This window comes from Trichosurus vulpecula, chromosome 2 (genome assembly GCF_011100635.1).
Source record: "Trichosurus vulpecula isolate mTriVul1 chromosome 2, mTriVul1.pri, whole genome shotgun sequence".
Lineage (NCBI taxonomy): Eukaryota > Metazoa > Chordata > Mammalia > Diprotodontia > Phalangeridae > Trichosurus > Trichosurus vulpecula.
The window spans coordinates 450,966,191-450,993,320 of NC_050574.1; the positions used below are offsets into that span (position 1 = coordinate 450,966,191).

A 27,130-nucleotide genomic window follows, 5' to 3' on the forward strand; every position below is an offset into this window, starting at 1 on the left:
AAGTGTTTCACAAGGATAATGCTGATCAGAATACCAGATGGAGGTCTAATAACCCTGGGGGGAGGATTTCAAAACAAATGTAGTCCTGGACACATCCATTACTCCCTTTGAGTCCTCTGTGTTTTCAGCTGCAAAATGGGGATAAACTACCATTCTTGCATATCTTTAATGTATGTGAAAGCACTTTTAGTAAAAGTAAGGTGGTAATCACACTGTGACTCCTCCAGCTGAAAGGGCCCTAAGAGGGTAGTGCCCCCGAAATAAGTTCTGCATCAGCAGCTCCTGCAAAGAGAGAAATTCCTCACCTGACTGTGGCAGCACCCAGGGCCCCCATCACCAAGAGATAATTTACCCAAAGGTTGGCGGAGAACCATGAAGGGGACAGAAGGAAACTAGTAAGAATACATGGGACTCACTCCTTCATTCCTGTCCCTGAAATATAACTCTGTGTCTTCCAAGTCTAACACTGCCTCGGTCCATCCAACTTACTGCCAGGATGAGAAGAAATGGTGCTGATAACTTAAGTACCTTAAAGGGGTAGGGACTCTTCCCAAACAACACCTGCCGGTCGGGAGAACGTCATAAGAAAACCTGATCATTAGAGAACAGGCACACCTGGTGAGTGAACGACCAGATAAAATCCTGGCGTGAATGTTTTACATGTGTATTTCTGGGTTTCAATGAACCACAAATTACTTTGAGATTATCACTCTGCATGAGTAATCAAACGTTGGCTGCAGAATACAATAGTCTTGGGTCACTCACGCTTATTGTCATCAACAGTATAATGCAAAACACTAGTGAAAATCTCACCTAGTCTTACCAGGCTGGCAGAATTTGGGTGGTACATGGGATGTTCTGAATCAATTTTTGTGTATATCTTAACAGCAAAGATAAAGTGTTACTCCACCCCTCCCAAAAAAAAAACAAATCATAGAAGGAAATTCTATTACTCAGGGCCACATAAATATGAATAAATCTACACAGAAAATGACCAAAAAGTAACTAAACAAGGTTTTAAAAATTAAAAAAAAATTAATTTTTGAAAAAGAATTATGTAAAATGTTTCTGTTTAAGGTTTTTAATGAACAAGGCCTCTGTGTCTGCTAAACACATTCAGTTCCCACAACATATTTTTAAAGACTGAAAGTACCTTTAACATCACAACTGACGGAATAAGGCAGGACTCCTTGGAGGACCTATCAACCTGTAACCTAGCAATGGAAATTAATATGCATATTACTGAAGAAAAATGAAGGTCTTGCAGGCAAAACCTAGTGAAGTCTAATGCCCATAACACATTCAGGGTCTTTAAAAGTTCAAGTGTCTTCTCTGGTTTGCACCTCAGCATCTTATCCCTAAAACCGTGATGCCGGCTAAAACCCAACGCTGATGGCCAGAGTTAGTCACCACTTTCCTGGAGCTGAGTGTTATTTTTTTCCTTTATAAGAGAGGGCCTGATCAAACCATCCCCAGTCTTATAAACTCGTATGCCATCAATAATTATTCACTTAAGAAGATGGAGGAACAAAGAGCAACATACAGAGGAAGTATGAGCTCAGGCAGCACAAGGACATGAAAGAAAGTAAGGTTCCATGGGAAGAAATAAAACACAAATAAATAATTAACAAACACACACATCCTCATGAAACTGTTCTGTGAAGTTTGGATTCAGTCAAAGGGCTGCACTTGAGGCCCTAGAGGGTCACGTGCGGCCACAAGTTCCCCACCCCTGGTATAGGATCTTAAGTCCAGTTGTGGATCCCAAGTAATTTCCATTTCAAAGGCTGTCAAAGTCACAAATTCACATAACACAGGTCCTCCTTTCCATTTTTTCCTTTGTCCCTAACTGAAAACAAAAAACAAAAAACAAAGAACGAGAAAAAAAAAAGAAAAAGGAAATAAAGGGTATCAAAACAAGATTACAGGCATGACACTCACTACATTCTAAACTGTGATACATAGTGAAGGTTAATATTTCCAGAAAGAACTGCACTGTTTTGCAACTGTCAAGTGCCTCAGAGGAGCCTCCCACCTTCCTCAGAAGAATCTAAACGCACACAGCACTAGTTTAGTTAGGTTTTCATATAGGATTAAAAACCCCATTCTCCAGCGGACTGAACGTCCTGTTATAGAGCTGACCACGGGTATTATTTCACTAATGGTCTCTGAAACCACCACAAGGCTCAGCGAAAGTCCCAGGACAACTTTGGGAACACTTTTAATCAACAGAATGGCAGTGTACAAATTAAATAGAAAATCAGTGGCACGTGTGGGTGAGATGCCTTTCTAACATGAAAGTCCCAGCACCCGACAAAGTGACGGAGAACACGGGATGGGAAGGAAGGACGTACTGGAGTCACTTGGGGGCATAGGTGGTTGTGGAATGAGAGAGAAAAGGCCAAGGACTTGGGAAAGGAATCCCCCACTGATGAGGCCCCAGGAGATGACTTCACTCCTCATCCTCTCTGGGTCCTAGTCAGTGGTTTGAGAGGAGCCTGGAATCCAGCGGCAAACACAGAACACCACAGCACTCTGGGCTTAGGACAAAAGTGGAAGCTCCTGTGGGTAGGGCGTATAGGCAGTGGACTCTACAGGAATGAGAGTGGAAGGCAGAAAGGCAGGGGAGCTGTATAAGGCATCATATTCCCCTGTGCCAGGCTCTCATCAACCTTCTCACCCCCAAAACAGCTAACCACACCAAGGTGTTGTGAAAAGCACTCAGCTATTGTTTTAGTGGAAGAGCTGGAGTAGCAACAGGACAGGGTCCATGGAAAAGCTCCAGCTGGTTCAGTGAAAATATATGTTCAAGCCCTGGAACAGCTAGGGTGCCACCCCCCAAGATGTGGTGGTAAGGAGCGCTCTCTGGTCAACTTGCATAAGACACAATCTTCATAGAACAGGACAAATGCAGCCACTTCTTTACAAAGTTCGATTTGTCTTGATCTTGTCACTGCAAAGAAAGGAAAAATGATCCAAGGTTTTGTGTTGATGATAATCTTTCCTGTAACTGGGCTTTTAGGATAGTTTAATCAAGAACTGCTTTCTTTCTTTGATAGTCATGATCTGTTGCTATCAGACAAGAATTACAAGTTACCTATTTTTTTTACTCCTTACCTCTTAATAAAATGAGGTCAAACTTGCTTCCATTCTTATTTCTAAAACTTACATGATAAATGAAAATGTAACGAGTGACTACTGAAATCTACCATTTCAATATACATAATTATTTTGCAATTATAATTTAAAATAAAATTTGAGGCTTAATTTATTATTTTAAAAGTCATCTGCTACACTGAAAAATTATAATTATATCTGTATTAGAAATGGTTACTTTTAGAGATAGTAATTGGACTATAGTTTCAGGGGTATTAACTAAAGCTTTTTTGAACCTTTCACTTAAAATATTTTCAATTATAGCAAAGCATTTTATTAATGAAAAATGAAATTTAAATTTGATTTAGTTAATTACTTTTGCATGCATAAAATTATCTAGATATCCCAATAAGTGCTTTCACTATTTGGTCACATTTTTGTGCTTAGATATTTTGCTTAATTACCAATTGGAAAGTAAATTAATGAAAACTGACTAAGCTAGATCTGATGGGGAAAAATTGAAATGTGATCATTTTGAGTTCAATGATGGCACAGTATACTTTAACATATGAATCTATTTCAGAGTAGAATTTCCTTTTTGGAAATTCAAAGATTTCAATACTGTACAGAAATATACTAAGATTTGGGTCCAAATTCTTTACTACTTCTGGCAAATATATAAAGCCCAAGAGTATCCAAAGAAAAGCGATTTGGAGAACTCAAGATTTGCAAATACGTTATATTCCTTCTTTATTCTATTCCTTTGTTACCAAGCAGCTCGCCTTCATTATTTTGTGGGGCTAACTCCCTGTATAGTAGTTAGGACCAAGTGGAAATCAGATAGCATAAATTTTCTTTTCATTTTAAAATTTATTTTTTCCCCATATAAAAATCTGTTTTCTCTCCTTTCTACCTTTCTCCCTCACCGAGAAAAGGAAAAGAAAAAGAAAGCCCTTGTAGCAAAGACACAGAGTCACACACAAAATATTTTCTCATTGGCTAGGCCCTAAAATAGGTTTTATTCTGTATCTTATATCTGTCACCTCTCTGTCAAAGAAGTAAGAAGCACAAATTTTAACTATCTCATGCAGATTTGTAGTTATTCTCCACTCATGAAACACTCAATTTTAAAACCTACCATACCGGTAAAAAATAGAAAGTGAATAGCTAAAATTTCTTTGTAATAAAGCATGTTACACAACAGTGGTGGCAATCTTAAGTAACTTCAGTCTACAGAGATAGGACCCAGAACTTTCGGATGAGGAAGCTCCTTTTCCCAATACAAGGCAGCACCTTCTTTGCAATAGAAAATCTCAGTGTTACTTTGGACGAAGTAACTCTGTCTGCTCAAGGTCAGATAGTCAGTCTAGGTCAGAAGTGGGACTCAAACTCAAGTCTCCCTTTCAAACTTCACAGAGCAGACTGTTCAGTCAAAGGACCGCACTTGAGGACCTAGAGGGCCACATTTGGCCTTGAGGCCGCAGGTTCCCCACCCCTGCTCTATACATTATGCTGTGCTCCCTCTCAACTTCATCAATCTAGGTGCAAAAAACTTACAGTTCAGAGGGATTTTTATTTGTATACCTTAAAAGGAAACATCTCCTTTTTGGTCATGTAACTGTTACTTTTTCCCATTTGTGGGGGGAAAAAACTACGTTCTAAGCTTCTTTTCCCCCCAAGGATACCTTAGTTTTATTTCAATAACTTAGCTGCAAAGAAGATTTGGCTTAGATTAAGAAGGGCAAATGTTATATGTGATACACACAATGTATGGAGACTTACAGTTTGGCCTTGTATTTGGAAGCATCCCTGGGTTCACTGCTAGGATTGCTCCAATCATCAGCTTCAGGTGTCGTCTTGTAGTGCCTCCACGCTGACTTATTAAACACCGGAAGCCTCTCAAATGATTCACTTGAAAGAGCCTATAGGAATAAAAAGAGGTCTGTGACATATCCACAATTTGTATAATAAAATACTGACTCTAAATATGGGTAATATATTGAGATTATATTTCATTAATTCCTTATAGTCAGAACAGCCATATAAAATACCTTTTAGTCAAATACTAGGAAGTATTCTTTTTTTCTCCTACACATCAAAAAAAATCATACTCAGCACCAGTTATGGTTCCAAAAAGATGGGAGTGGTTCATGTGCAAAGGAACTTTTAGAGAATTGTTTTCACTTAATCATGCTTAAGGAGAAGCCTATTGAACAACGTGACATAAGCCAAAGGACAAATTGTTCCTTCGGTCGATGGATGCTTAGTCCAACTGCAGTCATAACGTTCAGGAGGAAACAAACTTCTGTGTACCAATCATGCAAACAAAGATCTATGAAGTGTTAACTATATTGTGACCACAAGAATTAAGCCCTTACATCTTTGGGCACGTACTTATACTAAAAAGAACAAAAGAAAACCCCAACTTAAGAAAAAACAGTGACTCTCTAGAGAAGTGCTTATTACACATTAATTTTTGAAAAGTATTTTAAAAAGCAAGCATAACATGAACATTTATTTTATCTCTAGGAGCTTTAAATCCAGGTGTACACCAATCAACAAACACTTATTAAGCACTTAGTATCTGCCATATGTTGGGAACAGAAAGAAAAAGCAAAAAGCAGGAAGGACAACATGTGCACATAGGGACATACAGGACACATTGCAGAGTAGATGCCAGGCAACCTTAGTGGAAAGGCCTCCAGCAGAAGACGCTCTTTGAGATGAGTCTTGAAGGAAGCCAGAAATTTTAAGGGATAGAGGTGAGGAGGGAAAGCGTTCACGTAAACGCACAGAGAAGGGAGATGGAACACTGAGGAACTGCAAGTAGGCCGGCATGGATGGACCAAGAGAATGGAAGAAGTAATGTGTAAGAAGGCTGGAAATATGTGAAGGGTCAAACTGTAAAGAGCTTACATTTTTACTTGATTCTGAAGTAACAGGGAGCCACTGGGATTAACTTAGTTGGGGTTGGGGGGGTGGGAGTGGAAGGACATGGACTTTAGGAAAATCATTCTGGAAGCTACGCTGTACGGCAGATGGATCGGCAGATCCCCTCCTGAGTGAGGGGGAAAAAAGAGTTTTTATACAAACTGGAAATATATTTGAGTGAAAATAAGGGATGCTGCCATGTTACTCCTGATAACTAAGGAAGGAAGGAAGGAGGCAGTAAGCATTTATTAAGCGCATTCTGCGCACCAGACTTGCTACTTTTACAAATATCTCACTTGGTCCTCACAACAGCCCTGTGAGGTCAGTGCCATTAGAAACCTCATTTCACAGCCAAGGAAAGGGAGGCAGACGGCAGGTCTTGCCCAGGGCTCTATCTACCTAAGTCACTATAACTCTCATGACAGAAAATGAATCACAACATAAAAACACGTTAAAACATTTTAAAAAGCCAGTCAGCTGAAATACCTTCAAATAAATTACAGCATCAGTACCCACTCCTTCCATCGAATAGAGTTTCAGGTCTCCTTGAAAGTATCTGGCATAAAGACGGGAAATGGGCAAGCCATAGCCAAATCCGGCCTATAAAAAGAAAGCCCAGCACAATGAGAGAAAGGAACAGGCACGATCACAAAGAAAAGACGTACATTTAAAAAGTCACTTCAGATTAAAATCAAGTATCACTTTAATAAACACAACATATAAAACACATTAAATACTAGAAATATTCATATGGAAGTCACAAATGGTCCCCAGGATTGGCCAGTTCTTTCTGACTATTCAACAAGGTCTGAAAGTGCTAACAAGACAAAATCATGCTTTTCAAGGCTTTATCAGCAGATTTCCTTGTCCTTTTAAGCTTTGAAAGCTACAATTAAATTTAACAATAAAAGATTTCCCATCCACTAGTAACAAGGCTTCAGTAATGAATAGAGAACAATTCTCAGAATGGTTACTTACTGGGGTTTTCAGAGCGTTCAAATATCCTGATATCTTTGTTTTGGGGTACTCACAAAAGTTTATCACCTAGAATTTTTATTCGTAGCTGTCTCTTTACTTAATAGAAATAAGGAAATTCCATTGACCTCAGAGTTCTAGGTGGGGAGCCTGCAGCCCTTTGACCGAATCCAACCTTTACAGAACAAATTCCCTTAAGAAAAGGATTTGTTCTGCAAAACTTGGGACTCAGTCAAAAGGCTGCACCCAAGAACCTCTAAGGTCACATGTGGCCTGGAGGCTGCAGGTTCCCCACCCCTGTGACTAGACTATGAGCTGACTGTCAACAAATGTCAGTCAATAGACATTTATTAAGTACCAGGCCTTTTGCTAACAGGTTAAAATACTTCCTAACAGAGAGTTGCTGGACTCAAGGCACAGAATAAGACATATTTTAAGACAAGACCAATGTGAGAATTTATTTTGCCTGACTATGCACATAGTCATCTTTTTGACTATGCACAAGGTCATCTTTTTCAATTAGAAAATTGAACAAGAGGCAAGGAGAATCATAGGATTGTCTACCACCCCCACCCAAAAAAAAGGAAGAAAAGGAAAAGGGAGTCATTGAAGCATTTTTAAAATGTACAACCAAGAGAAGGAAGGTCAGAAAGAAACAGAAGAATAGGGCATTAGTGGAAGCTGCATGTTGAACATAACTTCTCTGAGACTTTTAAAGCCTTAGAGAGTGGCCTAGAACACTGAGAAGCTGGGCGGCTTGCTCAGGCTCACACATGCCAGCGTAGGTTCTAGGAGCAGGGCATGAACTCAGGTTTTCCTGGCTTTGGGGCTGATTCTGCCTCTATCATATCAACAGATGCATTAATGATCTTTTGACAACCTACAACATCCTCTTATGTTAAAAAAACAAGAACAACATAAAGCAAGGGAACAACTGAAATTTTCTTTAATATAGGAAACAGTACCTATCAAAAACAAAGAGCTTAGAAGAATCTTTAATGGGGAAACACTAGAAGTCTTTTTAATAAGATAAGGAGTAAATTGAGGCTGTCCACTATCACCATGACATAATTCTAAAAATGCACAAAAATACAAAAAAGTCAGGGAATAAACATAAGCAAAATCCAAACAAAATGACTGTTTTTACCAGATGATATTATGTTTTACTTAGAGAACAATAAACAAACACACAAATCATTGACATTTCTGTGTGCTACCAACAAAAACCAGCAGAATGTGAGAGAAAAATAAATTCTATTCAAAGTTACTATAGAATATATCTGCATGTTTACTAAGACAGACAGGAACTATAGGAATATAACTAAAAACGATCTTTACATCAACAAAACTTAGAAATCAGAAAGGAATTAGTGGTTCTCATTTAGGACATGGTAATATAATAAAAACTTCTAAAAAACTAAATTAATTTCCAGATTCAATACCATTTCAACCTATAACAAAGGACTGTTTTATAGAACTGAACAAAATTACCTCAAGATTCCTCTCGAGAGAAATGATGAAATAAGGTGGAAAAAAGGTGGCCTAGCAGTACCAAATCTCAAACTATACTGTAAAGCCGTAATTATTTTTAAAAATTTGGTATCAGTTAAAAAATAGAAGAGGTGATTAATGAAACAGATTAGGTAAAGAAGATATAGAAGCAACTGAATACTAGCCTGCACTGTTTAATAAGTCAAAGGATATGAACTACTGGAGTGAGGGCCTCTTATTTGATAAAATCTTCTGGGAAAACTGGAATGCGGATGAAGAGAAATGATGTTTAAAGCAACAGCTGTAACGGCAAGCAAAGTGGGACTTTTTGTTTTGCTCTTTTTTCTTCTGGAGTTCTAGTTCTCAGCACTAAAGCAACCAAGTGCCTTTGACTGAGTCTTGCCTTTGTTTCCATCAAGAGTCTTTGATGACCTGCTTACATCACAAGAAAGCCTAAGTCACATGAGTTTTGAGTCCCACGGTCGTGACACCCTCTGACTCTGAAGAAGTGTACATATACTCTGAGGTTAGCATTTTGCTTTAGGGGGTCACTCATTGGAAGAGTGTTTGTGTGGAGACTCTGGGTAGCTGCTAAGGAGCGCCCACCCACCCCCAGCCAGGGTTTGAAAAACCAGATGTTGGCGCTTTTCTCTCTGTTAACTATGTACGTATTGCTACGGATAGACAGGTTAGAAGCCCTGTCTGCTAATCTGTGTTATTTGCGCTGTTTATGTAATATCTCCTTGTAATTTCTGTTTGTGTTTTCTCTGACATTCACGGTGCTGGCTTTTCCCCCTGAACTAAGTGAATGATGTATGTATACTTAATTAAAATGAGACTGTAAACCCCTTAAAGGTGCTTTCCCTAGAAAAGCAAATCAAAGAACCTGTGCTAGCAGCCCTCCTGTGTGCTGGTGTTATTGGCCTTACACCTCCACAGCAGCTGCTAGCAGCACTGTCGTTACAACAGCTCACAACATACACCACAATAAACTCCAAAGGGTACAGGACCTACACACAAAAGGCCATGTAAACAAGTGAGAGGACAATGAAAGCTGCTAGACCAAGAGCTCTTGACCAAACGGAGGACAGACAGAAAATGAAATGAACAATTTTGATGATATCAAACTGAAAAGTTTTTGCTCAAACAAAAGCAATGTAACTAGAATTAAAAGGGAAAAAGTTAACTGGGAAAAAAATCTTTGCTGTAAAGATGTGATATCTAAGACATTTAAGGAAATTATCATACATGTATAATACATGCACATTACATGAAAACGAACTATTCCTCAATCAAGTCCGAGGACATGAACAGGTAGTTCTCAAAAGAAGAAATTCACGTCATCAAGAATCATATGAAAAAATATTCCAAATCACTAATAAGAGAAATGCATATTTTAAAAACAGTGAAGATTTATACATCACTTTCTGGTTTTCAAAGCACTGTACACATGTTTTTCCATGGGTCCTCTCAACACATCCTGTCAAGTAAGGACTATTATTATCATCCCCATTCTACAGACAAGAAAACTGAGGGAGAGAACAGTTACATGATTTGCCTAAAATCACACAGCGAGAAAAGGACTGAAGGAAAGTCTGAACCCAAGTGTTCCTAATTCCAAATTCAGCATTCTTTCCAGTCTGCCACCTAGCTGGGTCATACTTCACACTATCAGGTTGGCAAAGATAAAAAAAAAAGAAAAAAATGACAACTGTTGGGGGTGGGGGGGGTTAGTGGGATAATGAGCACATTAATGCACATAAATGGTGGATCTGTGAAATGGGCCAACTATTTTCAAAAAGTATTTTGGAACTATATCCCCCAAAGTCACAACATTCTAAAGGGGTGGGGGGGGGGACTCTGAAAGACTTAAGAATCCTGAATATTAAGATGAACATATGACGGTGAAACATGCCTTCCATCTCTTGGCTGAAGGTGCAGAATGAGACACACATTTTTAAACATGGCCAATACAAAACACCTAGTTGTTTCAAGTTGAATATACTTTTTATGAGGTAGAGGGACAGGGGTCTTTGTGTGTGTGTGAGTAAAAATTATGGTGATAAAGAGGTAAGTATGTTTTGTTTTTTTTAAGAGGTAAGTATGTTGAAACAAAAAAAAAGGAAAAAAGAATACCAATGAAACACATTTAAAAATACACACAGGAGAAAAGAAGAAAGTTCAGAAGGGCACAAAGAAAAGTACAGCAATAGTAAATTTAATATATATTAAAAATCAGGTTGTATGTAATAGATTTAGTGTTAAAAACAATCCTATTTTTTCTGGCCTTTGAATATGAAAATGTTTGTGTTTATTGATTTCAAACTCTTATTACATTTTAAAAAACGAACACGCTCGTTGAAGTGCCACTACTGAGATGCCAGTTTTGGTGCACATGTAGTTTAGACACCATTGCCTTAACTCCAGAACTTCTAATGTAATGCAGCGGTATCAATACAGTTTCAATTTAAAAGGTGCATCACGCTTTCTTTAACAGATGTATAAAATGAATGCTTTCTCACCTGTCTTTCTTTATACAGTTGCTGGCAGCTATCAAGAGGTTCTCATGCTGACAATAAAGCAACGCTAGGAACAGGGAGGGACAGGGGCTCTAAGACACCCACACAGACATCATGACCCAAGTTTGAGAATACCAAGTATTACTTCAGCTGCATCTATAAAACCTACAGGCAGCGCCCATGTACTTGCACTATTTTTTCTGGCTAGAGTCATAATGTTCCAGATGACTCAGTTAGGATTAAAAATAATTCCTTTCAACTTTCACATGTCTTCTTTCCAGCCTTCTGAGACTCTCTGAAACCTCCATAATACCGTAATTTACATCTCTTTAATTATGGGACCCAGATGGCTGCCAGAGGAATGGGCTACCTGATGCCAAATAAAAAAGGCAACAGTCCTCTATTTAGTTATTACTACTATTAAAAGAGTCACCGATATCCCTGACAATATAAATCCAAAAGAATATACATCCACTCTTGTTTTGATATAACAACGAAGGAAAGAAATCCTTACAATAGTCATGACGACGACACATACGTGCTTGTAAGGAGCACATATATCACGAACATAAAAGACATGTAAAGTTCTATGTGTTGAATGAAAAACTTTAAAACTCTAAGCACGGTCATCTTAAGGATATAAAGAACCTTGAAATTTCATGTAGTTTTCCCATTACACCTAAATCAGCTGGGAGAGATGAGAATGGATTTACTGGGAATCCTGTGAGAGTAGGAGTTTATTCCTGAACTAATGACACATTTCAATGCCTACTTCTCTAGGTCTCCCAACACTACAAAATTTTCATGGGAATCACCAATCATAAAAAATCCTTTCTTTCGCTCAATCGAAAACATTTATTAAATGCCTATTACATATCAGACGCTGTGCTAGGCACTAGAAATGCAAAGAAAAGGTGAAGAAAACTAATTCTGTCCTCCAGGGGAATACATTTTTTTAGAGAAAACAATTCATACATATAAAAGTGTATACAGAATAAATACAAAATAAATGAGTCAGTTTAGGAAGGTAGAGCATGTTCAAAACACACACGTGGGAGATGGCTTGCCAGTGAAGACCATCACGAAGGCCAGTTTAGCTACTACGCCTTAAGGAGAGGTAAGGTGGGGCAAGGCAGTAAAGGCATCTGAAAGGCAAACAGCCAAGTTTATTTTATCCCACTTTCTCAGTCTCAGAAAAACCTTCACAGGAAAAACTGATGCCCTTTGCTGAAAGCTCTTTCTTCATGTCACACAACTCAGACACCTTCCTCCGTTATCTCCTTTACACACAGCTTGCCGAGGCAAACCTCTTTACATACACAAGTCAGTCCCTTCCAACCCATTTCCTCCAGCAGATTGCCCCTTCCATTTTCTCCACTCTAAACCTTAATCTTCCCTTCTCTCCTGGCTGCCTCCCACAAACCTACAAATATGTCCCTGTTCTCCCCAATCCCTAACACACTCTCATTTGATCCAACAACCCCCCACCACCAGCTGCTAGTTATCACACTATAAATCGTTCCTCCCCTTCAAAGTTATATTCCTTTAAAAAGTCTCTACGCCTAGTGTTTCCACTTCGTCTCTCCTCATTCAAATCTAAACTTTGTGCAATACAGTTTCTGACTTCATTATTCAACTGAAACTGTGTTATCAACAATCTTTTAATTGCCACACTAAATGGCCTCTTCTCGATACTCATCCTTCTTGACCCTCTGCAGCCTCTCGCACTTCTGCTCTCCAGGTTTTCATGACTCAGCTCTCTCTGCTCCTTCTCAGTCTCTTTTGCTGACCTTCACATAGACATGCTCAGAGACACACACCCCACCCCACCCCACCCCCGCAGGAAGGTGGTGGCCTGTTTTCTTATCCCTATATACTTATCTTGCTTGGAGGGTCTTATCAGTTCCCATGATTTAGTTATCATCTCTAAGCAGAGGATTCCCAGGTCTACAGTCCAGTTCTAACTTCCCTGTGAGCTCTTAGACTATCTCGAGCTTATCCTGCAAACATCTCAGACTCAGAAAGTCTAACACAGAGCTCATTATGCTTTCCCTCAAACTCTCCCCCTTCTTCTGAATTTCCCTACTGCTGCCTAGGGCTCCAGCACCTTCCTCAGCCCGGCTCCCAACCTTGGTGTCATCCGTCATTCTTTACTTGTGCTCGCCCCACACACGCAATTTATCGTCAAGTCTCGTCATTTCCACCTTCAAAGTCCCTCTCTCATGTCCGCTTCTCTCCACTGACCGTGCTGTTCCAAGCTCTTGTCACTTCATGCCTGTTTTTGTTGCTGTTGCTTTTTTAAGTCAATGATTTACATGAAGATCTCTGTTTAGTTAAGTTTGCGGAATCTTACCAAAGGTGCTGCTCTTGTCGGTTCGAGGCTAGGTCTGGGAGCAGTTGAATACATGTAATTAAACAGACGATCTATTTTTCGCAGTGGAACACCACCACCTTGATCACTTATCTACAACACACAAAAATTAGAATATTCTCAACAGCGGTATATGGCAAATACTGAGTTACTACAGAAAATAATGACCAGAAATATTCCAAAAGTGTACATAAGCTATGAGTAATATACACTAGCAAAATGCTAACTTTATGAACATCATGAAATCTTTACCTTAAAGTTAACATGTGATTTCTTGTAATGAAGCTTAAAATAACTTAAAAGAGAAGACGGGACTGAAGTCGGGCAGAATTTGGGTTCAGACCAACATTTCACACCGCACATCAAGATTAAACTCCAAATGGATAAATAATAAATATAAAAGGTCACATCATAGGCAAAGTAGAGGAGCGAGGAAAACATTACCTTTCAGCTCTATGGACAGGGGAAAAGAACGCTGTCAAATCACTAGTCATGAGACAAATACAAACTGAAGCAACTCTGAGGTTCTACCTCATATCCAATAGTTGGCAGAGTTTACAAAAAAAGGAAAATGATAAATGTTAGAGGAATTGGGGGAAAACAGGCACGCTGATAAAATGCTGGTCCAGCCATTCTGCAAAGTAATTTGGAGTTTGGAAACAGAAGTTACTAAACTGTTTGTACCTTGTAACCCAGTGATATCACTATCCATACTTCAAAGACAACAAAGAACACGGAACAAGTCCTATGTGTACAAAGACCTGCATACTTTCTCTTTATGTTATGGCAAAAAGAAGCCTCTAGAAACTAAGGGAGTGCCCATCAATTGAGGAATGGCTGAACACATTAGGAATAATATGATGCTGTAAGAAAAGTGAAGGAGACTGTTTCAGAAAAGCCTGGGAAAACCGGTGTGAACTGATGCACAGTGAAACAGAACCACCAATGATGTATGTAATAACACCACTGTAAAAACAAACAATTCTGACAGACTTATCTCGAATCAACCCAATCATCAGGCCCACGACCGACAGCATCAACAGTAAAGAAAGCTATCCACCAACGGTGAAGACACTGCGCGCCTCTTGTCAGAGATGTGACTCGTTCCATGTGACAAGATGTCATATGGACTAAGACACACATTTTTTGACATGGCCAAAAGGAGAATTTTTTTTGCACGATTAATCATATGAAGCACAACGGTTTTCTTTTTTTCTTTTTTGGGGGGAGGGGGGAGGTAGAGGGAGATGGGAGATAAAAATGGATGCTTATTAATTAGAAAAGAAGTAAAATTTTAAAAATTCTGAATGACATGAAAGTAAAAACAGTAGTAAGTTACCTTAATGGATAAATCTTCTTTGCCCAACGTTACTAGAGTTTTAATAGACGGGTAACCTTCTTTTTTGTCTTCATAAAGTTCTACCGTTGCTCTCATTGAGTTCTAAAATTTAAGACAGAAAAAAAAGCCTTTGGTGCTTTCCCCCATAAATCTACCTTATGTGACTGCCTGTCTTCTTGAGACACAAACAACCAAACAGATTTTTCTTAAAAAAGGAGTATTCATTTCCTGGGCTGATGTAACATAATCTGCACACGTTATTTCTTAGATGAGTATTTGATGACAGGGCTGTTCCCTACAAATGCAGAAAGGCAGAGCAGACCAAGAGCCAGGCAGTTTGGGAATCAGGGAAATCAGGGTCGGTGTTCTACTGTGACGGACACTGAGTGTGTAACTCTGGACTACGCCTATCGAAGGGCGTAGGACAGAAACAGCATCCTACTTCCCACGACTGTTGTGAGGAGTAAATGGTATACAGTATTTGTAAAGGGCTCAGTGCAAGGCCTGGCCAGAGGCTTATCCCCCTTCTCTCCTCTTCCCAGCTGGCCACTCAGTACCTGAAGCAAGGTGCTACGCCTTAATCTGCGGAACAAGTACTGATCTGCTAACCTCCTTAGGGAAAGAGGAGTCTCCCTGCCTCCAGGCTCAGCACTCTATGCACCATGCCACCTGGCAGCCCCGTAGGACAGCCGTCTACTAAAAGATAAAAGGGGCTGTCGTTTCTACTGTTGGAAGTAGTATCCAAAGTGATGAAATCAAGTATTTCTTAGGTACTGAAATATATCCCTATTGGGTCTGGTGTCAGAAGACCTGGCTCTACACTTACCATCTTTGTGACTTTGAATAAGTCACTTAACTTTTCTGAAACAACTTCTCCGTATATAAAACGAAGCAGTCGTATCAAACTAAAAAGAAATTGGGGCAAACTAAATTGTACATAAGGATCCCTGTGAGCCACACATTGACTTAGAAAACCATATAGTAATAGCATCTATGTTTTATTATATTTTTATTTATTTTGTTAATGTTTATTTTTGTTTATTTTGTTATTTCCCAATTATATTTTAATCTGGTTTCAGCTACACTTGGGAGTGTTGTGTGTTTGACATCTCTGACTAAAGGACATGTAAGGTTCCTTCTGTGCCTCTTTATATGATTCTGGGATCTAAGTATTTATTTTCTTTGTGATACTTATTAAAATCTTTACTCTTTAGAATAGAGCTTCTGGGAGACTGTGGTCTTACCCCACGAAGGCTGTGGATTGACCTTCCCAAATTGTGCACTCAACGAATGGAAGGACAGGAAGATTGGTCACCTCCCACTCTGTGACACAGACTAGGACTTATGAATGACACCATCACATCCATCTTCAACTTCAGATACTCTCCTGCACTCTCTAACTCGCTCCTCTGTGCAAGCACCCAACTTCTCTCCTTCTGAGCCTGTACAGATGCCATTTGGAAATTCTGCCTCCATGCCCCATTCCCTGGCTATGGCAGGTGTCCTTGGAAGGTAGGTTCTGTGCCTAGGAGCAGAGACTATTTTGAAGTGCCTTCTCTCTTTTCATTCTGGGTCGAACAGAGTCATGAAAGATGAGGAGACATGGGGAGATGGTGGTCTACACTGCAGAAATCATTACATTATCTCTCTTCCCCAAACCACCCCTCTTCCAAACCTCTCTTCCACTGTTGAGGGATCACAAAACATCTGGTCATCCAGGTTATCACAATCTTCTGCCAACCCTGACCCCTCACTTTCCCCCACCCCAGATATCCAATCAGTCCCCAAAGCTCCTTTTTTCCTCCCTCAAATCCATCTCTCAAATCCATCCCTTTTCTACTCAGGAAATCATCACCCAAGTTCAGGCTTTCCTCATCTTCTACCTGGACTATAGTTAACAGCCTTCACTGGTCTCCCTCAATTCTCTCCTCTCTCCATCTGTCCTTCACACAGCTGCTACAGCGACTTTCCTAAAACACGGGTAATCATTCGCTCCCTACTGACTCTTGTGCCATTATTTCATATTTATCTCATCCTTTTTATCTTCTCCTTTCTGTGCAAGTCATATAATGCAGATAATTTACAAACATTCAGATATTGGGGGTATAAATTCAAATTTTTTTTTCCGACAGAGGAGTATGAGATCAAAAATTTGGGGGGACCATCATTCTACGGGATTTTTCCATACAGGTTGAAATGTTCATGTGAACTGAGCTTACTGAAGCTGATACTTTTACATAAAATCACATTCATCATTCTATACTTATAGAAACCTTTCCTCCAGAGAGCCTGACGGGGAAGAAAAGATTCATGTTTTCCATAAAAAAATTATATTGCTGTGAAAAAGTAAAAGAAATATTAGATAAAAAAGCAAAACTGAGAAAGCCATAGCAGTTAAAGAGAAAGTTAATAATTCAATGCCCACGTTTCTACCTTAAAAAGTTGTATCAGTTAACACCATAATTTTCTGGAAGCAAATCATACAACTGTGCTGTCTCAGGTGCACATTAATGTTTCATAAATGCAAACAGATAAGACTATGAAAATTTAGATCAAACTGTCTTCTGCTTGTGACATTGCTTCTGTAAACCCAACGACTACATTTTTTAATTGTAAAATTACTCACTTATTACTAGAAGTGAAACCAAAAGAGATCAGTCACAACTTAGTTAACAACAGCAGCAACTTAATGGAAATGCTAAAGATTCTTCTCTTTTGCCCCCCACCCCCTATATATTTTCTCCATGCCCCATCTGTGTGAAAATCAATTTGATTAACTTAGGTACATAAAAGGCTTAGAGTGCATCGCAGGAATAAGTGATATTTGGAAATAAAAGATATTAATAAATGTATTTGTGATTCCATCCATTTAAGCCTTTTCCAGGACATTGTGTATCCAAAGTACGCCTCATTTCACATAATTAACAACATCAGGACTTAAAATTCACTATAGTGAAATTGTTTCCAGATCAACATGTACCAATACTCACAAAAAAATATACTGTACACAGTAACTTTGAATTGTACAGTATAAAATGTACGATAAACACACAGGACACCAAAATAGGACTTTTTAAATGGTTATGCAAAATCTTATTCTTATGCTAATCTAATGAATATGTTACAGACCAATCAAAGTAATTTGAAATGAAGATGTTTCAACATTTTTAGGTTTCACTTACCTTGAACAATTCAAACAGCATGTGAAACAGATGTGAGGGCACATAAACTACCTGAATAGGCTTGTCTGGAGCTTTTGCTGAAAACAAACAAAAACAAAGCCTTCACTGAAGGACAAAAGTATGAAAAGATGCAAGAACCTTTATGCTGTACATATAATGCATGTCTAAGAAGCAGGGGGAAAGCATAAACAGTGGATAAAGGACTGATCTTGGAGCCGAGAAGATTCCCTATTAAACAATTACGTGATGCTGGCTCAATACCTTAATCTGACAGTGCCCTAATAATCTCCCTGAGAGGATAAATTACAAGCCAGTTCTGACAGCCTCCAAATCGGCTTCTCTGGTCTCTTCCCCACTAGTCTACACTCCACTCTGGCTAAAGTGACTTTCCTTAAGTGCAGTCTGACCCTATCCCTCCTCTGCTCAATAAACTCCAGAGGCTCCCTATTGCCTCTAGAATAAGATGCCAAGTCTTCTGCTTAGCTTTTAAAATCCTTCACAGCCTGGTCCCAACCTACCTTTCCAACCTCACGGGATATTGCTTCAGTTCCCACACTCCACAGTCCTGCCCAACATCAGCCTCACGTGCAACACTGCTTCACCCATCTGACCTAGCTGGCCCAAAGTTGGGATGTGCTCCTTCTTCATCACATATGAGAGAATCCTCCTTTCCCTCCAAGACAGTTCAAGTACCATCTTCTACATTAAGCCTTTCCTGATCCCCACAACGCCTACTGCTTTCCTTAGGTTGTATTTAACTATCTTATACCTATTCTTTTTACTCTGGATATCCTTACATGTACTTCTTACATGTACTTACTTGTTAGAAAGCAATCTCCTTAAGAGTAAGGATTGTTTCATTCTTGTGTTTTTATCTCCAGCACAACACTTGGCAATGGTGGATGCTTAATAAATGCTTACTGATTTAAATCTGTATACATAGAGGGAGTTTCTGTAACGGGAGTTCCAAACATCAATGAAATCACAAGTATGGATTCTTATTCCTATCTCCATCCAAAAAACAAAATAGGCTTAATCTACATCACTAAAGATTCGTATTAGAACTTCAGCGTTCTACATTCTCTCACTGTGCTCCAAAGCAGGGACTTTATGAAAAAACTAACCATAGATTATAGCAATATAAACCACACCCACCTAGACTACAGGAAACTCAACCTAACAACATGCAGTCTCAAACATCATTGACGATGGTTATCTGGGTCTGGCATTTTAGAAATTCGAAATCATGACGAATTCAAGTTGAGCTATACCACTGGTACACGATTATGTGTAACTTACCTTGGGCCTCAGCTCCTGGAATTGTGAAACTGCACAGGGAGACTACTAGGCTATGAAAGGGGCAGTGAACGCTTAAGCATGCTCAGGTGGAAACAAATGAAGATGCTCAAAACTACATGGAAAATCTTCCTTTTGATTGACCAGAACACAATGATCTAAGATACCACTATAATGCAAGATATTTTACTCTACAGTCAGTCCACAAAAAAAAGCAAATCTTTTCTGAGGTTACACCCAAACCCAGTGTAATCCTTTTCCTCTTTTCCCTTCAAGTTTCTGGATTCGTCTGAGATGCTGGTGCATTGCTCTAAGCGAGCCACTTAGCTTTCAGTGCATAGGCAATTCCCTAACACTCTAAGTCTCAAAGAAGGTGCCTACCCTTATGATGAAAAATGCCATCGACCTCCAGAGAAGGAAGTGATGCAGTCTCAATGCACAGTGAAGCATACTTTTAAAAACTTCAGGAAGTGGGGAGAGGAAGGAGGGAGATAATGTGGAATTTAAAAATTTACACGTATTTCTATTTACGTATTTTCTATTTACACGTAAATAGAAAAAAATAAAATATTAAAAAATAAAATCTATGCCATGTAGATTAAAATAAAGGTTTCTACCAGCAGTGACAGAAGGAATTTCCTCACCCATTAAGTTCCCTGTACCAGTTAAATCATAGATCCTGAGTCCCAATCTTTTTCGCTAGAAATCCACCATCTTAAAATAAGACAATTCTCGTACTCAGAAAGCTTTTGTTAAAATGATACCCTCGACATTCTGAACACTGATTAAACAAATAAAAAAACCACATATTAAGTGTCTACTAGGCACAAGACACTGTGCTAGGCACTGGGGATGCAAAGACAACTACTGAAACAATTCCTACTCACCAGGAGCTTGCAGAGACAAAAATGAGTAAAAGCCCTTCTCCTAAAGGACCTTATATTGTACTGTGGGGATACAGCATCAAAACAGAATAGAAAATACAAGCTAACTTGAGAAGAGAGAGAATACTAACGGGGGAAATCAGAAAATTCTTCTTCTAGGAGGGGCCACCTGAGCTGAGTGAGCAATAACATAATCAATATATCAACAAGTACTTATTAATTGCCTCTGTGCCAAGCACCATTGTGATCAATACATATTTACCGCACGCATAAGGTGTACAAAGCACTGAACTAGGTGCTGGAGGGAGATACAAAGATGTATAAGACACAATCCCTGCCCCGATGGCACACACAATATGCCTGCAGAGGATGGTCCATACGGGAAAAAGTGGGCGATAAAGCTGGAATGGGAGAATAGATTATGAAGTAAATGAATGACAGGATACACAACTTGGGTTTGGACCTGAACTTATCCAGAATGTAGCAGCAGCCCACTGAAGATTCCTAAGCAAAGGAAACTTTAATTCAATTGTAACTAAAATTAGTTAAGTGTGTAAGTATGTAAGGCACAGTGTTAATGGGATACAACAGGTACAAAGATAAGAAAATGCAATGGAAAATTAAGAGGTAGAACACGAGCAACTGGAGGATCAGGAAAGGCCTCGTTTTCGAGATAGTCCTGGGAGCTATGCTTTGAGGGGAGCAGTTTTATTAATGCCTTTTACTTTTATATCACAAGCATTTCTGGATATTCTAATCCTATCTCCTGGAATGAACTCTCAAGATATGGATTCTAAGAGGTGAAGTGAAAAGGAAATGCAGAATTGGGAGATCATTAGTACAACATCAAAGAGGCAGGAAATGGCAAAGACAGGCGGGATCTGAGTAGAAAAGTGTAGTAAATGTAACTGAAAGGTGAATGGGAGAAAGACTGGGGGGGGGGCTATACATTTCAGGCAGATAATTTTGTACTTTGTCTAAACAGCTCAAGGTTTTTAAGTAGGAAGTAACTCGACCAAATCTATGCTTTAGGAAAATCAATTAGACAACTGTTGGAAGATGACTTGGAAAAGAGAGAGACTAGAATTAGGGAGACCAATCACAACGTTACTGCCACAGAGCAGGTGAGTGGTGACGTGGGCCTGAGCGAGGTCAAGAAGACGATGGATGGAAGGGACATCGTAGAAGTAGAAACAACACGAACTGGCAACTGCACAGGTAAGAGGGCTGTGGGAGGAGAATCAAGGAAGATTCCGATATTCCCTCTCCTACCTATGACATGGGTAACTGGAAGTAACATAACCTCAACAGAAACAGAGAAGTGTGGAGGAGAAAAAGGATTGAGTTTTACTTCAGACATGGTGAAACTGAGGTGTCGCGTGACAGTTATCTGTCTAGGCAACTCCAATTCAACTGAAGGGGAGAAAGCGTCCAGCAGACAACTATTAATATGGGCCTGGGGGTCAGGAAAAAGATTATAGTTGGATATAAGGACCTGTAAGACAATGACATAGAGAATAAAGCACCAAATAACATCACAAAAAATTATTTTAATGGGAGAAAACAACCAGCTTTTGCTAATGGAGTCATTTCTGAATCAGCGAATTAGAGCAAACACTAAAACACTAAACTGGAAGGAATAAAAACAAGGTGTGCTACACGACTGAGGTGACCTCAGCCTGACTGCTGATAAAGGAAAAGTGGGAGGCGAAGGGAGAGATAGCAACAAAGACTGCCTCCATTTCTTTAAAAAAAAAGTTTAACCAGTATACTCAGGTGCCACAAAGAAACCATCGAATGAGTCTAGGGACTATGTTAGATGGTAAACACTTGGTCTCCTTGCCAAGCAGGAAGGTATGTCTTCTCAGCTAGAGAAAAGAGTAGTTTAGAAAGGTGGTCTTCAAACTTTTTTGGTTGTTTACCCTACCACTAAAAATGTTTTAGCATGAACCCAATGTTTATATTGATATAATTTTCACAAAAAACTAAAGCACAATATAAGACGAAATATGATCAGATCTGTGCTTTAGGAAAATTACTTTGGCAGTTCTGAGGTTGGTGGATTAGAAGGCGGAGACCACTCAAAAGGCTACAGTATAGAGAGACGATGAGGGCCTGAACCTGGGTGATCTTTGTGTGGGTAAAGAAAAGGGCAGGGATGTGAAAGAGGAGGTAGAAGCAAGAAGCCTGGGCAAATGAGGACGATATACATTACAAAAGGAGAACTGTGCAGGAGAAGCAGCAAAAAGGAGTCCATCAGATAAATGTACACTCAGAAAAAAGAAGGGGCTGATGATGGAGAAAAGGTAAAGGACAACCAATGTAGGGGTTCTACTACATTATATACGTTGTCAGAATTGCACTAAAAGGTGCATCACTGATTAGAGAACATACATTGATGAGATCATCAATTCATTAAAGTGCTGAAGTAAAAGGAGGTCTCCTCTACTATATTTCATCATGGCCTGAAGGTGACAGTTAATTTCTTTTTTTAAAAATTTATTTATTTATTTAATATATTTAGTATTCAGCATTGATTTTCACAAGACTTTGAATTACAAAATTTCTCCCCATTTCTACCCTCCCACCCACTCCAAGATGGCATATATTCTGGTTGCCCTGTTCCTCAGTCAGCCCTCCCTTCTGTCACCCCACTCCCCTCCCATCCCCTTTTCCCTTCCTTTCTTGTAGGGCAAGATAAATTTCTATGCCCCATTGCCTGTGTATATCATTTTCTAGTTGCATGCAAAAACTTTTTTTTGTTGTTTCGAACATCTGTTTTTAAAACTTTGAGTTCCAAATTCTCTCCCCTCTTCCCTTCCCACCCACTCTCCCTAAGAAGTCAAGCAACATAGGCCACATGTGTATCATTATGTATAACCCTTCCACAATACTCATGTTGTAAAAGACTAAATATATTTTGCTCCTTCCTAACCTATCCCCCTTTATTGAATTTTCTCCCTTGACCTTGTCCCCTTTCGAAAGTGTTTGTTTTTGACTATCTCCACCCCCATCTGCCCTCCCCTCCATCATCCCCCCCTTTTTTATCTTCTTCCCTCTTCTTTCCTGTGGGGTAAGATACCCAACTGAGTATATATGGTATTCCCTCCTCAGGTCAAATTTGATGACAGCAAGATTCACTCATTCCCCCCTCACCTGACCTCTCCCCTCCTCCCACAGAACTGCTTCCTCTTGCCACCTTTATGCGAGAATTAATCCACCCCATTCTCTCTCTCCCTATCTCCCTCTTTCAATATATTCCTCTCTCATCCCTTAATTTGATTTTATTTCTTTTAGATATCTTCCCTTCATCTTTGACTCACCCTGTGCCTGCTCTCTTTCTCTCTCTCTCTCTCTCTCTCTCTCTCTATACATATATATATATACACACACACATACATACATATATAGATAACATGCACATTCCCATATATATATATATATATATATATATATATATATATATATATATATATATATATATATATATATAAAAATATATATATATATATATGCATATTCCCTTCAGCTACCCTAATACTGAGGTCTCATGATTCATACACATCATCTTTCCATGTAGGAATGTAAACAAAACAGTTCAACTTTAGTAAGTCCCTTGCAATTTCTTTTTCTTGTTTGTTTTCTTGATTATCTTTTCATGCTTCTCTTGATTCTCGTGTTTGAAAGTCAAATTTTCTATTCGGCTCTGGTCTTTTCACTGAGAAAGCTTGAAAGTCCTCTATTTTATTGAAAATCCATGTTTTGCCTTGGAGCATGATACTCAGTTTTGCTGGGTAGGTGATTCTAGGTTTTAATCCTAGCTCCATTGACCTCCGGAATATCGCATTCCAAGGCCTTTGATCTCTTAACGTAGAAGCTGCCAGATCTTGGGTTATTCTGATTGTGTTTCCACAATACTCAAATTGTTTCTTTCTGGCTGCTTGCAGTATTTTCTCCTTGATCTGGGAGCTCTGGAATTTGGCGACAATATTCCTAGAAGATTTCTTTTTGGGATCTATTTGAGGAGGTGATCAGTGGATTCTTTCAATTTCTATTTTACCCTGTGGCTCTAGAATATCAGGGCAGTTCTCCCTGATAATTTCTTGAAAGATGATATCTAGGCTCTTTTTTTGATCATGGCTTTCAGGTAGTCCAATAATTTTTATTATCTCTCCTGGATCTATTTTCCAGGTCAGTCGTTTTTCCAATGAGATATTTCACATTGTCTTCCATTTTTTCATTCCTTTGGTTCTGTTTTATAATATCTTGATTTCTCATAAACTCACTAACTTCTTCCACTTGCTCCAATCTCATTTTTAAGGCAGTATTTTCTTCAGTGGTCCGTTGGACGTCCTTTTCCATTTGGCTAATTCTGCCTTTCAAGGCATTCTTCTCCTCATTGGCTTTTTGGAGCTCTTTTGCCATCTGAGTTAGTCTATTTTTTAAGGTGTTGTTTTCTTCAGTGTATTTTTCAGTGTTTTTTTGGGTCTCCTTTAGCAAGTCATTGACTTGTTTTTCATGGTTTTCTCGCATCCTTCTCATTTCTCTTCCCAATTTTTCCTCTACTTCTCTAACTTGCTTTTCCAAATCCTTTTTGAGCTCTTCCATGGCCTGGGACCAGTTCATGTTTCTCTTGGAGGTTTTTGGTGTAGGCTCTTGCACTTTGTTGACTTCTTCTGGCTGTATGTTTTGGTCGTCTTTGTCACCAAAGAAAAAATCCAAAGTCTGAGACTGAATCTGGGTGCGTTTTTGCTGCCTGGCCATATTCCCAACCAGCTAACTTGACCCTTGTGTTTTTCAGTGGGGTATGACTGCTTGTAGACTAAAAAGTTCTATGTTCCATGTTTGGGGGGGATGCGCCAGCTCTGCCACACCAGCACTCCTCCTTCCCCAAGAATCCCCAACCCGGACTGGACTTAGATCTTCAGCAGGCTGTGCACTTCTGCTCTGATCTGCCACTTAATTCCTCCCACCAGGTGAGCCTGGAGCCAGAAGCAACTGCAGCTGTAGCTGCCCCACCTCCACTGCCCCGGGGGCAGTGGCTGAACCTCAAACTCCTTCCACTCCCGCAGCTTTTCCCACTAACCTTCTCCGCAGTCTTTGGTGTTTGTGGGTTGAGGTGTCTGGTAACTGCCGCAGCTCACTGATTCAGGGCGCTAGGGCCTGCTCCGCCTGGCTCCTGGTCTGGTTGGTCCACGCCGCTCACGCTGCGCTCTGCTCTGCTCCCAGCTCCCAGCTCCATGTGGGATAGACCTCACCCAGAGACCATCCAGGCTGTCCTGGGCTGGAGCCCTGCTTCCCCCTGCTGTTTTGTGGGTTCTGCAGTTCTAGAATTGGTTCAGAGCCATTTTTTATAGGTTTTTGGAGGGACTCGGCGGGGAGCTCACGCTAGTCCCTGCTTTCCAGCCGCCATCTTGGCTCCGCCCCGGACTCCTAGTCTAATGTCTTCTAAAAATTGACGAAGCATGCCATTTATGCCTTTAAGTCACTGATAAAAAATGTTAAATATTAAGAGGACCAAGCACAGATACCTGGGCACCTCTACTACAGATCTCTAAGCATAAAGAGACATATTAATGGCTATTCTATTGGTCCTATTATAATTTACCTAATTATACTCCAATCTAGCTTCTTCTTGCCCACAAAAATAGCACAAGAAAATGTCACATATTTTGCTAAAACCCAGAATTCCTTTTTGACACTAATTTTATTGCATTATAGGTATAAATCTATTTAGAATGGAAGCATTTAGAGAGAATTCTAAATGCAACTCTATTAAACATTACAATTTTTAGGAAATATCCAACACCAATTTCCTACTTCCATTTAAACAGAGAAAACTTTTACTTGTCACAAATGAGGAATATTCTTTAAAGATATTCCCAAAGCAACACATGTCTATATTACATGAGACAGTAGCAAACTAATACTGTCTTCTGCTAAATTTATTTAATTATTAGAAAAGAGGGCTCCAAAAAATACCAATAAGGTACTACCAGAAATGTTGTTTTTTTTTAATCCTATCCCACAGGCGCTCAATTTGCCCAGTGTGACAGTTTTGGCTAGCAATGAATGTGCTGACGCAGCTGGCTGGTATCTTGGGATCAGTAAGAAAAGACTCGCTGCTGTGGATTTCAAAGGAAGTACCTCTGCCATTAACTCAAAAGAGCAATTTACTACCTGGGAATTAAATTTCCATTAGTTCGACAAATATAAATCTGGACAGTTAAGTCAAATCACGCCCAACCAGTAGAAAAAGACACAGAGGGACTACTGAGATAGTTCTAATCAGGGATACATAAACCAAGTCCACTTAACTGGTGTGGCAAGTTTATGTAGAATACAGATGCAACTCTTCCTGGAGTTATTTATCCCATGCCCAGCGACATACTCTGAAAACCAGGAAATGCCGCTTCACATTCACACTGCTATTTCTTTCATATTAGGCTCCTCTACTGCTCTTGAGCAGGGAATTAGCCTTTCCTTTTACAGTAATGCAGAGAGCTCTAGGGAGGACCCAGCCTACCTAGGAGAGGAAGTCTATTACATTCCAGAAAGGCAGTGTACGTAGCACAGAAGGTAAAAAGTCAGACCCAAATCAGGAAGACTTAGCTTCCATTCCCACTTCTGACACACTTAGCTGTGTTACCCTGAGCAAACAACTTACCCTTTCAGGGCTCCCAAGCAACAACTTAAAAATGAAAAGTGGCAAAGCATTATGATCCGTAATTTGTGGAGAGGATTTCCTTTACCAGAAGTTCTCTACACAAATGAAGTCACAGTTCTAGCTGAAAACCAAACCAAACCTAATCTGCCCTAGAGATGATGTTGCTCCTCTAAACCGCAAACAATTAATTGTTCTTATGGGGTAGAAGTGACCCGTAAAAGTCTTTAGCTACCTCCCGATGCAGTTGAGTTAAGTGCACCAGTCAGGAGGACCCCAAACATTATGCTCAAATCCAGTTACGACGCTGAAGGATGTTTCAATTAAGTGAAATTTTAATATGTGCCTATTCATTCATTCATCTAAAAACCCCCAAACCACT

General features: G+C 39.5%; 1 protein-coding gene across 2 annotated transcripts in view; it reads right to left on the minus strand.

The window, feature by feature from the left end:
- Positions 1-2,196: 2,196 nt before the first annotated feature.
- PDK3 (pyruvate dehydrogenase kinase 3) overlaps positions 2,197-27,130 on the minus strand; it is a 120,831-nt gene continuing 95,897 nt past the window's right edge. For both annotated transcript variants that reach the window (XM_036745279.1, XM_036745280.1), the window contains exons 7-12: positions 17,905-17,981; positions 14,723-14,824; positions 13,366-13,476; positions 6,514-6,627; positions 4,879-5,018; positions 2,197-2,953 (exon numbers count right to left, since the gene is read on the minus strand). In XM_036745279.1, the coding sequence (XP_036601174.1) occupies positions 2,923-2,953; positions 4,879-5,018; positions 6,514-6,627; positions 13,366-13,476; positions 14,723-14,824; positions 17,905-17,981 (575 nt within the window). In that variant the 3' untranslated portion in view covers positions 2,197-2,922. The remainder of the gene's footprint in view (positions 2,954-4,878; positions 5,019-6,513; positions 6,628-13,365; positions 13,477-14,722; positions 14,825-17,904; positions 17,982-27,130) is intronic.